General features: G+C 46.1%; 1 protein-coding gene across 4 annotated transcripts in view; it reads left to right on the top strand.

Moving 5' to 3' along the window:
- The window catches only part of JMJD8 (jumonji domain containing 8), a 209,175-nt gene extending 196,862 nt beyond the window's left edge, over positions 1-12,313 (top strand). For 3 of the 4 annotated variants that reach the window (XM_087973216.1, XM_087973213.1, XM_087973214.1), the window contains exons 6-9: positions 1,276-1,344; positions 2,833-2,952; positions 5,242-5,309; positions 6,036-6,269. In XM_087973216.1, coding sequence (XP_087829342.1) covers positions 1,276-1,344; positions 2,833-2,952; positions 5,242-5,309; positions 6,036-6,254 — 476 coding nt within the window. In that variant the 3' untranslated portion in view covers positions 6,255-6,269. Of the gene's footprint in view, positions 1-1,275; positions 1,345-2,832; positions 2,953-5,241; positions 5,310-6,035; positions 6,270-7,275 lie in introns of those variants that run through there. The other variant, XM_087973217.1, reaches the window with a different exon arrangement.
- Positions 12,314-12,322: the final 9 nt, after the last annotated feature.

Genomic DNA, 12,322 nt, shown 5'->3' with positions numbered 1-12,322 from the left:
ATGTTACAACGGCACTGAAAAAAAGTGAGTTGTGACCATTTTTCACACTTACAACCATTGCAGCATCCCCCAGGCTTATGTGAACAAAATTTCAGAAGCTTGACAACTGACTCATATTTATGACGGTATTGCAGTATCCCGGGGTCACGTGTTCCCCTTTTGCGACCTTCTGATGAGCAACTGGGAAGCCAGATTCGCTTAACAACCATGTTACTAACTTAACAACTGCAGTGATTCACTTAACAATTGTGGCAAGAAAGGTTGTAAAACGGGGGCAAAACTCATTAAACAAATGTCTGGACTAGCAACAGAAATGTTGGGCTCCATTGGGGTCGTAAGTTAAGGACTACCTGTATTTGTCCTTCATAAACTGTAGTGCTTCGCAAGAAAGGGGGCAAGAAAGGCCATAAAATGGGGCAAATCCATTTAACAACAGTCTCGCTTAGCGACAGAAATATTGGGCTCAATGGGGGTTGTAAGCCGAATTCTCCCAGGACTACAAGTTTATTTCATGATGTGTATATACAAGAATTTGAACCACTAACGGTCAAAGTGAATTGGCAGCAGATAAGAGTCAATGGACTTCAAGGGGGGCTGGACTTAGGTCTCTTGTGGGAACGTAACAATTCCAAACTGATGAGGTGTTTGACTCCACCCTCAGGCTCAGCCTGTTCATTAACACCACCAGTGGTGGGATTCAATTTTTTTTACTATTGGTTCTGTGAGTGTGGCTTGGTGGGCGTGGCTTGGTGGGCGTGGCAGGGGAAGGATCCTGCAAAATCCCCATTCCCTCCCTACCCCACTAACCTGCTTTCCAGCTCCGTTCTCTTCTGGGACTCAATGGGAGACAGAGAAGAGATGGGGGCGGGGCCAGTCAGAGGTGGGATTGGCCGGTTCGCCGAACTACTCAAAATTTCCACTAGTGATTCTCCATAACTGGTCAGAACCTGCTGAACACCACCTCTGATCCTACACCCTCAGTAAAAATAGCCCTTGCTGTTGCTGAGCATGGTACAAAAAGTTGGATTAAAAGATTGCACAGCTTTGGCAGAAGATGCATTGAGTTCTTACTGGCGGTTGGACTTAGGTCTCTTTTGGGAATGTAACGATTCCAAACTGATGATGCATTTGACTCCACCCTCAGGCTCAGCCTGGTCATCTGTTACGTTGTCCTCATTAAAAAAAAACACTCCTTATTCTGCTGAGCGTGGTACAAAAATTCAGATTAAAAGACCGCACAGCATTGAGTTCTTACCAGCTTTTCCTTTGATGCAGTTGATCTACCCTTCCAAGATTATGTGGATCATTTGCTGGAACCTCAGGATCTGGCTTCCCTAGGAAGTGGTGAGTAGGACGTAACTACGCCTCGACATTCTCAGATCTCCATGCTTCCTTGATCCATGGCAACCCAAACTCAGCCTGGATTCCACAGACCAGAATCAGTGGATGTCAGCTCTTCAGGGGTGAGGAGAGATAGTCCTCAGCTTACAACAGCTCATTTAGTGACCGTTCAAAGTTACAACGGCGTAACTTTACGACCGTTGTAGCATCCCCGTGATCATGTTGTCAGGGCTCCAACAGATCCACCCTCATTCAAATCATAAGTCTCTAGCCGCATCTCTCAGAGGTGAAAAAAAATGATTTATTAGGAATGACCATGTCAGCATTACGTGGCTGCAGCTGACACTAAGATACATCATTCATTTCCCCCTTGATTCTGGTCTTCCCCCCACCCCCCTGGATGTATATTCTCCAATGGGACACATCCATAGCCAAGAGTCATCAATCATCCTCTCCAGTAATAATCTTGCGCGCCAACAGCTTCAGCTGCCTAGCATTTATCTGAAGCATTTGAGGAATGCACTGCTTTCCCCCCACTCTCTTTCTGCTGGCAACTCAAAAGACCAAAGAAGTATTTTTTAGTTGACACATATGATTAAAATTCAGACGCTTGGCAACTGGTTCACATTTATGACGGTTGCAAGTGTCCCGGAATAACATGATCCCCTTTTGCAACCTTCTGACAAGCAAAGTCAATGGGGAAGACATGTTCACTCAACAACCACAATACTAAGAACTGCAGTGATTCACTTAACAATGGCAAGAAAAGTTGTAAAAGGGGGCAAATATTCACTTCACAAAGATCTCACTTAGCAACAGAACTTTTGGAACTCCATTGTGGTCGTAACTCGAGGACTACGTGTTGTCTAGCCCCGAATACCAAAATTATGACTATGACAACTACTTTTTAGGATAGGATTACAGTGACAGATCTTCCAACTCTGAATGCATTTTCCCCTTCCTTTCCTTTAATTTCAGAAGAACAAGAGTCAATTTTGTATAGTGGTTAAGGTGCTGGCTTGGAAACTAGGAGACCATGAGTTGTAGTCCTGCTTCGGGCGTGAAAGCCTGCTGGGTGACTTCGGGTCGATCACTCTTTCTTAGCCCAACCCACCTCACAGGGTTGTTGTTGTGGGGGGGTGGGAAACAGGCAGAGGAAGAAGTTGTAGGTTTGAGTTACTTATAAAGTAATAAAGATGGGATAGAAATCTATATCTGAGACGCTTTCTCAAAGTACATTTCTAGTCCGGACTCAGATTTCCCTTATCTTTGTTTTGATTGCAGTTGTTTTCTTTACGGATAAAGTATCTCCCTTGCAAATGATCTTCTCTCCCACATTTCCTTTTTTTCCCCTTGAAGATAACTGAGACAAAAAAGGTTGCAGTTGCAAACCAGTTTAGTCCCTGGTTTTGGTCTCCAGCACTCAAGAAAAGCAAAGGATCTGTTGGGACAAACTACTAACTTCTCTTTTCCCCCCCTTCTTTCCTGCAGAAACCCTCTACTTCTTTGGAGACAATAATTTCACTGAATGGGGGTCCCTCTTCAAGAAATACAACCCACCACCTTTCAGGATTCCAGGCACCACGGGAGCATACAGTTTTGGGATTGGGGGTCAGTAGCTGGTGATCTTCGGGAGATGTTTTAACACCTTCATAGGGCACCTTCAACCAACAATGTTGGTTTTGTAGCTTCGTCTTCTTTCTAGGAGCATGTATAGCAATAGCACTAAGACATAATATACCGCTTCACAGTGCTTTACAGCCCTCTCTAAGCTATTTACCCCCAACAATTGCCCTCCACAATTAGCCTCCTTAGTTCCAAAGATACAAGACTATCACCGAAAAGGATCGTGTGTGGATTCCCTGCCAAAAAACTAAAAATAGGGTCATTGGGTGTTCATTTGGGTCACATGAAGTCTATCTTCATCCAGAGCCAATCAGGTGCTATCTAGAGGCGGAGACGCCTCCTCCCTTTCTGCCTTTGCTCATATTCAGTGCAGGAAATCAGAGGTCCAGAGAATTCAAAAGACTAAACTGTAGGTTTATGGTACGTTAAAGCTCTCTACAAGAATCTGAACTACTAACAGTCAAAGCGAGTTGGTGGTATGATAGCTAAGAACAGAATTCAAGATGGTCTGGACTCAGATCTCTTGTGGGCACCAGGGGACTTGAGACTGATGACACATTTGATTCCTCCATCGGGCTCAGCCAGGTCATCTACACCAGTGGCCCCCAACCTTTTTTGAACCAGGGACCGGTTTCACGATTATTTCTTCTTCCACGGACCGGTACCTGAGTGACGCGAGGCTCCACCGCCATCGGGACGGCTCTTTGTTTGAAGCCGCCCCCCCCCTCTTCGACGAAACTAAGGCGCGAGCACCCAAACGCCGCTTTCCAACCGAAAACCCGGAAGCAACCAAAAACCCGGAAGCGCCGTCGAAACAAGATGGCGGCGGCCAAGCTTTGCGGCCCGGTAAAAAATGATCCACGGACCGGTACCGGTCCAGGGACCGGTGGTTGGGGACCCCTGATCTACACCTCCCTTGCAACTGGTCTTGAGAGTCATAATATCTCCAATATGTATCACCTGTCCTGCTGGAGCTGCATTGGTTGCCGATTTGTTTCCGGGTGCAATTCAAGGTGCTGGTTGTCACCTTTAAAGTCCTTCATGGCTTGGGACCGGGTTATCTGAGGGACCGTTTCTTGCCGGTCACATCTACCTGACCCATTAGAGTGGGGAGGAAGGGAATGTTGCGGGTCCCATCCCAGAGAGAGATAACACCTGGTGGGACCCAGATGAAGGGCCTTCTCCACGATGGCTCCCTCTCTCTGGAACATCATCCCCCCCAGAGATTAGAATGGCCCCTGCTCTAATTCTCTTCTGCAAGATGCTGAAGACCTGGTTCTGCCAGCGGGCCTGGGGAACCCAGAGCGGGATGGAGCCCATCAGGTGGCTAGTGTGAACTGCTGTCACTGGGAGGGGTGGGAGTGATTTCATTATATTAATTTAGTTGATTCTTCTTTACTAGTTTTACTGTTTTAAATGTGGTTTGATACCTTGTAAGCCGCCTCAAGTAGCCATGGGCAAATAAGCAGCAAATATAAATCCAATAAATAAATAAATAAAAAACATAGAAGAAACAAACTAAGAGTCCTCAAGGGGGCCAGCCTTCTATGAATTCAGTCACCCGTGCTGGTATATGTCATGTGGCAATTTCACAAGGTCACAGAGGTCCATGGTGCTGATGGGACAGCTGTCAGGGCTCTGGCAGTTACCCCCCATTTAAATCATGAGTCTCGAGCCAAACTTCCAAAACTTAAAAGATTTATTAGGAGTAAGCATGCCGGCACTGCCTGGGTGTAGCCGACTCTGAGACACGTCATTCATTGCCACCCTTGACCCTGGTTTTCCCCCACCCCCCATATTCTCCAATGGGACACATCCATAGCCCAGAGCCATCAATCATGCTCTCCAGTTAGATATTTGCATGGCAGAAACTTCAGTCACCTAGTTACTATCTTTGATAACATTGATGGAATGCAGTTTCAGATTTGCAAGCTGCCGCACTGCTCCCCCCTCCCTTTCTGTTGGCTACTCTAAAAAGACCATAGAAATATTTTATGAGTTGACATCAGCTCTGTCCAGCAGGTCTAATATATTGGATTCGGGTAGGTTCCTATGAAGAACCAGATTCCACATTTCGAGGTCATGTGCCAGTGACCTTTTGGTCTGAGCCCAGGATCCACCAAGATCTTCCATATCGTGGTGCTTTCTGAAGCCTCCTTCTGTCTTAGTTGAGAATTCTGGACTCTGCTCCAGGTCATTGGTATAAGGAGCAATGCAATTCCAGGGCTGGATTTAATTCCTCCTCCTTTTTCTCTCTTTTCCAATCCCTTTCAGGCTCTGGTTCCGGAGTGCCATTTCATTGGCACGGGCCTGGCTTTTCAGAGGTCATCTTTGGGAGGAAGGTGAGTGCCCCAACAAGGCGTTGCCCCACAAATTTAGATACCCATGTGTTATAGGATGTGAGAATGACCTTGGGAGGCAGGAGGAAGATGCTGCAGCCTAGACAGCTACAGTTGATCAGAGAAATCCCAGCCCATGGAAGGAACGGGAGTGGAGAAAGCACCTCAGAAGAAAGAAACAGAATAACAGAGTTGGAAGGGACCTTGAAGGTCTTCTAGTCCAATCCCCTTCAAGCAGGAGGCCCTATACCAGAAGAGAAGAACCCTATCCTAGTTCTCATGGCTGGGGAATTCTGGGAGTTAAAGTCTACCCCTCTCAAAGCTGCTTAGCTTAAGAAACATGTCCAATCCCAGGGGTATTCAAACCTGATAGGTTGAAGACTTGTGGACTTCAACTCCCAGAATTCCTCCTCCAGTCATGTTAGCTCAGGAATTCTGGGAATTGAAGTCCACAAGTCTCAAAACTTGCCCAAGTTTGAAGAACCTTGCCCTATACTATACTAAAGTTCAAAATGACTTGAAAAATTTAGCACTGGGGGACAGAGAGAAGCTAGATTTCTGAGTGATTGGAGGAAGATGATGGTGGCAGTGAGAATCCTTTGATTTGTATCATGGGTATTTCAAGGGTTTGATTCATCTCGATGCCGCCATATTGGAATAGATGTACTGAGAAATATCATGCAGAGGTATAAAGCTTGCTCCTTACCGCTTGAAATCTGTCTCCCCCAGCACTGGTTCCTGTATCCTCCAGAGAAAACACCAGCATTCCACCCCAACAGGACGACGCTGTCCTGGTTCCTGGATACGTACCCTTCCTTGCCGCCCTGGGAAAAGCCGCTGGAGTGCACCATCCATCCAGGGGAGGCAGGTTGCTATAGGGATGTGCACAAGCCAGAGGTGGTATTCAGCCAGTTCGGACCCGTTCGAATGAAACAGCAAAAATTTTGACTGGTTCAGAGAACCGGCAAATACCACCTCTGGCTTGTGCACAAATAGGGATGAAGGAAAAATAAAGGAAGGGAAGAAGGAAAGGAGGAGGGAGGGAGGGAGGGAGGGAGGGAGGGAGGGAGGGAGGGAGGGAAGGGAGGGAGGAAGGAAGGAAGGAAGGAAGGAAAGAAAGAAAGAAAGAAAGAAAGAAAGAAAGAGAAAGAAAGAAAGAAAGGAAGAAAGAAAGAAAGAAAGAAAGAAAGAAAAATGGGAGAGAGGAAGGAAGGAAAAATGGAGTATAAGGAAGGGAAGAAGGAAGGAAAAATAGGAGGGATGAAGGAAAAATAAAGGGAAGAAGGAAAGGGAGGGAGGAAAGAAAGGAAGGAAAAATGGGAGGGATGGAGGAAAAATGGAGTATAATGAAGGGAAGAAGGAAGGAAAAAATAGGAGGGATGAAGGAAAAATAAAGGGAAGAAGGAGGGAAGGAATGGGAGGGAGGCAGGAAGGAATGAAGAATAGAGTATAAAGAAGGTAAGAAGGAAGGAGGGGGAAGGGTAGGAAGGAAGGGTAGGAAGGAAAGAGGAAGGAAGGGAGGGAGGGAGGGAGGGAGGGAGGAAGGAAGGAAGGAAGGAAGGAAAGAAAGAAAAATGGGAGAGGAAGGAAGGAAAAATGGAGTATAAGGAAGGGAAGAAGGAAGGAAAAATAGGAGGGATGAAGGAAAATAAAGGGAAGAGGGAAAGGTAGGGAGGGAAGAAAGGAAGGAAAAAATGGGAGGGAATGAGGGAGGGAGGAAGGAAGGAAAAATGGAGTATAATGAAGGAAGAAGGAAGGAAAAAATAGGAGGGATGAAGGAAAAATAAAGGGAAGGGAGGGAAGGAATGGGAGGGAGGCAGGAAGGAATGAAGAATAGAGTATAAAGAAGATAAGAAGGAAGGAGGGGAAGGGAAGGAAGGAAGGGTAGGAAGGAAGGAGGGAGGGAGGGAGGGAGGGAGGATCTTCTACAAAGCCATGGCATCTGGAGTCATTCTCTCTTTCCTTCCAGGTTCTGTACTTTCCGGACCACTGGTGGCATGCCACCCTCAACCTGGACACCAGCGTTTTCATCTCCACCTTCCTGGGTTAGCAGCTCCAAGTGACACCTCCCGTATGACACCATTCCTCGTGCAAAGAAACTGGATTTCTTGGCCATTTCAAACTCGAAAATTGTCCCCAGTCTCCCCGTAAGGCGATCAGCACAATCGTTCATTTGGGCCCAGTGCTTTGGGGCCGGAGACTATAACTTCCATCACCCGTAAATATCTCGGTTGGTTTGCTCCAATGGCATTGATGAAATTCAACAGCCAGAAGACCTCATGAAGTTGGTGACCATCGGTAATGGTGGACTATAGTAACACCATCTCTAGGGTCAGTGGGACCATACCTGGTCCATCTCAGGGATGTCACCCTAAAACCTTTCAGCCAGCATCTCAGGACCAACTGCTCCTCCCAATATTTTTTTTAGAAATGGGGCAGGATAAGATTGATGCTTGTTAAATTGTACTTTGCTACTCAGCATCCTTCTACCTGGACATGCATTTGCCACACTGTGGAAGAAGGTGAAGCGGGGGAGGGGGTGGGGGGAGGTCTTCCTTCATCAATTACAGCTAGTCCTCGACTTGTGACCCCAACCGAGCCCAAAATTTACACTGCTAAGCGAGGCATTGGTGAAGAGAGCTTTGGCCCATTTTACCACCTGGGTTTTGCCGCGGTTGTGGAGCGAATCCCTTTAGTTATTAAGTTAGCCACACATTTGTGAAGTCCATCTGGCTTTCCCCATGGATGCTGCCTTCAGAAGGTCACAAAAAGGGGTCGCGTGACCTAGGGACTCTGCGACAGTCATGAGTCAGTTGCCAAACGGCTGAATTTTGACCACGCGACCCTGGGGAGGCTGCAATGATCATAAATGTGAAAAATGGCCATAACTCATTTTTCAATGCCGTTGTAACCTTGGTCACTAAACGAATAGCTGTTAAGTCGAGGACTATCTGTATGGTGCTTGGTCTCTCTCTCTCTTTCTCTAATCCTCTTTCTTTCTCTGTATCTCTAGCCCTTTCTTCCTCTGTCTCTTTCTGACTATATCTTTCTCTCTTTATCTTTTTTTCTTTTTCTTTCTTTCTCTCTCTGCACACAGAGGTGCTTCCTGATGAAGACCATTATTGCTTCTCTTGCGACTCATCCAGCTCTTCCAACTCCCCAGGGGATATTTACACCACCAGGTGACTCAAAATAATTTAGGCTGCTCAAAATTACAGCCTTGCAAAGCAGGTAGGAAATCTCATGACTTGTATGCGGGGTTGGTCAGCAACCGGAGGACGAAAACACCTGGTTTCACCTGGAAGCAACCTGTTTGTGCATCCTCCCCCACCTTTTCTGGCAGGACATACTTACATTCCTTTCTTTTTCTCTTTCAAAACGGTTTTACTGCCAACTGGATGTATAGAAACGCAACCAGCAGAATCTGGTTCTGTTTCTATTAGATTTATACTCCTGGTTGATGTCGAATACCAGAGCAGATGTTAGCATAAACGTTTTATTTTAAAAACACAATGTGTATTTCAGTCAAGAGTTCCATTTCGTTCTGGCTTTTCCTGTGGGGATTTTGCCGATTTATTTATATCTCACCTGCATTTCTTTTTATAAGCAACTCAAGATGGCAGGCATACTTTAATACTCCTCCTTCCTCCTGTTTTCTCCACAAACAAAAACCACAGGAGACAGGTTGGACTGAGAGTGACTGACTGGCCCAAGATCCCCCAACTGGCTTTCATGACTAAAATGGGACTAGAACTCACCGACTCCTGGTGATTGGCGCCAAGTCACCCAGTTAGTTTTCATGTCTAAGGAGGGACTAGAACTCACTGACTCCTGGTGATTGGCTCAAAGGCACCCAGCCAGCTTTCGTGCCTACAGCGAGATTAAAACTCCTAGTGATTGGCTCAGTCACCTAGCTGGCTTTTCATGCCTAACACAGGACTAGAAATCACTTGTCTCCCGGTTTCTAATGGCCTTAACCATTACATCAAATTAGCTCTTTAGATTTCGTGCTTTGATGTAAGCAACTTGATGTGCAGTTCCCAAACACTACTTGCAAGGGCAACTGTTAGCAGATGATGATTCAGGTTCCAGAGGTTCACTGCAGATACCCAAGACCCTACATTAGAAAAGCTGTCATTGTTGTGATGAAAACATTGGTCTTGAAGGCTTCAAAGCTTGGTCAGATTTCCTTCCAAAGGCCAAGCCAATGTAGTCCACTTGCCTTTTTCCTCCTCCGTTATCAACCTTGAGGGCCATCTACAAAAGAACCAGCTTCTGAATGATGGTCCTCCAGAGGTGGCCAAACTAACCCCTCATCTGCTCTTTTGAGCTTGTTTTGGGTTTCTGGAAGAGGTGGTGGACCTCCATCTGCCTCCACCAGCTTCTGAGCATTATCTAGAATGGAGCCGACAGCTAATGTAGGACCATTACTGGTGAAAACCATCTATAATAGAATCCCTGTTAGCATTAAGCAGCTTTAGAATGTTTTCCTTATATTTCTTCTTCTTGTGCCATATCCATCATCGGATGTTGGAGATCATGTTGGCGATACTATTTTGATCAACAGCCTCATGAAAAAGTGCTGTTGAGTTATGTCCAAGCCAGTCCCTTAGATTTTGAAGCCATGAAGCTCTTCTTCTGCCTGGGCCTTGTTTGCCTTCCATTTTTCCTTGGAGGATCAAGGGAAGGATGGTGTATTTTTCCCTTGTGTCGCATCACAGGTCTGAAATAGTCTTAACTTCCACTTTTTAATGGTTTTGATGATTTCCCTTGGCTTTCCCGGGCGTCTTATCACCTCCTCATTTCTGATTTTATCAACCCAACTGTTCTGACCTAGGCTTCCCAAAATCACGAAGCAAGACTCCTCGTCCCAACAAAACCCCTTTTTTATTAAGCTATAATGTGAATTCCTATGATTCACATCCAGCAAAGTCCCGGCAAACAGTCTTTCAAGAGTGAGTTACAACCACAGGCCTTTATCAGGCTTGGAGAATTGCCAGGCCGATAGCTGCCAAGCGCAAGACGCTGTACAAGAAAATACTTGGCAGAGTCTCTGAGAGTACCGAACAAATCTTCACACTAATTAAACGAACTAACGGTCTCCTGCAAACATCCCTCCCCTTTAGCTCCTCTTTATTCCCTATGGGAGGGGCCATTCACCATCCACCTGTGCCAGAAGTTGTGGGTCCTCCATCTCTGGAGGTTTTTAAGAGACTGGACAGAGATTGAGCAGGGGGTTAGATTAGAAGACCTCTAAGGTCCCTTCCAACTCTGTTAATTCTATTTTTTCTACATGATATTCTAACTAGGCTGAAATTCCTTACTGGTGAGGAAATGGCCTTTTGGACATGCCCAGAGATAAATTAACCAGCAAAAGGAAGACAAGATCTACAAAGACGACAGGATAATGTCCAGGTGCCAGCAGAAACGTGTTTCTTGTTTTCAAACAGGCACCCAGGCAGCTTCCCTACTTGCTCACTTCGCTGCAATTTGAATAGTTGATCAAAAAAAACACTGTATAATTGTTTCCTCGCAGGACAGTCATTTCCAGGTTCTTTTTCTCTCTTTCTCACCTGCTCCCAGAATCTTAACTGGAGAGCCGAATGATGCCATCCCCAAAAATAAAAGAGCAGGATGTGAGCCAGGGAGAAAAGTCCCATCTCTGCAAAAAGTTAAATTTGGTTTAATGCCTGCATGGTCCCAGTGCGGAGGGGGGAAAAAAATGGAACAGCGTGTCCCAGATAAGGTGCTGCTGTCACGTTGCACACAGGCCCTTTCGCCCTGCCACGTTTTGGGGTATGTGTTGAAGCGATAAGAACGTGCAAAAGAATTTTAAAATAGTGATAGCGCTTCGACGTATAATGCCGCTTCACGGGGCTGTACAACGGCACTGAAAAAAGTTGACTTATGACTGTTTTTCAGTCTTCACGACCGTTGCAGCGTCCCCGGGGGTCATTCGTATTTACATTCGGATGCCTGGCAGCTGGCTCACATTTGTGACGCCTGCTGCATCTCGGCGTTACGTGATTTCCCCCTTTTGCAACCTTCTGACAAGCGAAGTTGAAGGGGGAAACTGGATTCGCTGAAGTGCCACGTTACTGATTTAACAACGGCAATGCTTCGCTCAAGAAACGGGGTGAGGAAAGCCGTAAAACGGGACAGATAACAGGTAATCAGAGTTGGAAGGGACCTTGGAAGTCATCTAGTCCAACCCCCCACCGAAGCAGGAGACCCTGCACCATTTTTGACAGATGGCAGTCCAGTCTCTTCTTGAAAACTTCCAATGATGAGCTCCCACAACTTCCGAAGTCAAGCTGTTCTACTGAATATAAAATACCAGAGTTGGAAGGGACCTTGTAGGTCATTTAGTCCAACCCCCTACCCAAGCAGGAGACTCTACACCATTTCTGGCAGATAGCAGTCCAGTCTCTTCTTGAAAGCTTCCAGGGATGAAGCTTCTACAACTTCTGAAGGCAACTTCTGTTCCATGGGTTGATTGTTCTGTCAATAAATTTCTCCTTATTTCCAGGTTGAATCTCTCCTTGATCAGTTTCCATCCATTATTCCTTGTCTGGCCTTCAGGTGCTTTGGAAAATAGCTTGACCCCCTCCTCCTCTCTGTGGCAGCCCCTCAAATATTGGTGGACTGCTATCATGTCTCCCCTGGTCCTTCTCTTCCCTAGACTAGCCAGGCCCAGTTCCTGCAACCGTTCATTGTATGTTTTAGCCTCCAGTCCCCTCATCATCCTGGTTGCTCTTCTCTGTACTTTTTCTCGACTCTCAACATTCCCTTAACAGATTTCTCAGTTAAGCAAGATAAAATTCCAGGCTCAACTGTGGTCCTAAGTCAAGGACTACTTATAGATGGATGTTAAAAAAAACAAAAAACAGCAGGATGTTCTTCAGCTGATCACTGTTTCTTTGCCTTGTTGGGCTTCCTGGCCCTTCCCATTCCAGTATTTCACTTAACCAGCATCGCTCCTGTTGCAAAGAACTCAAACAAACAAACCAACATTC

Source organism: Notechis scutatus, chromosome 12, assembly GCF_049901735.1.
Source record: "Notechis scutatus isolate UNSWTSFEM ecotype Mainland chromosome 12, rNotScu1.2, whole genome shotgun sequence".
NCBI lineage: Eukaryota > Metazoa > Chordata > Lepidosauria > Squamata > Elapidae > Notechis > Notechis scutatus.
The sequence above is the reverse complement of the archived record's forward strand: the minus strand, read 5'-3'. Positions and strand labels throughout refer to the sequence as shown.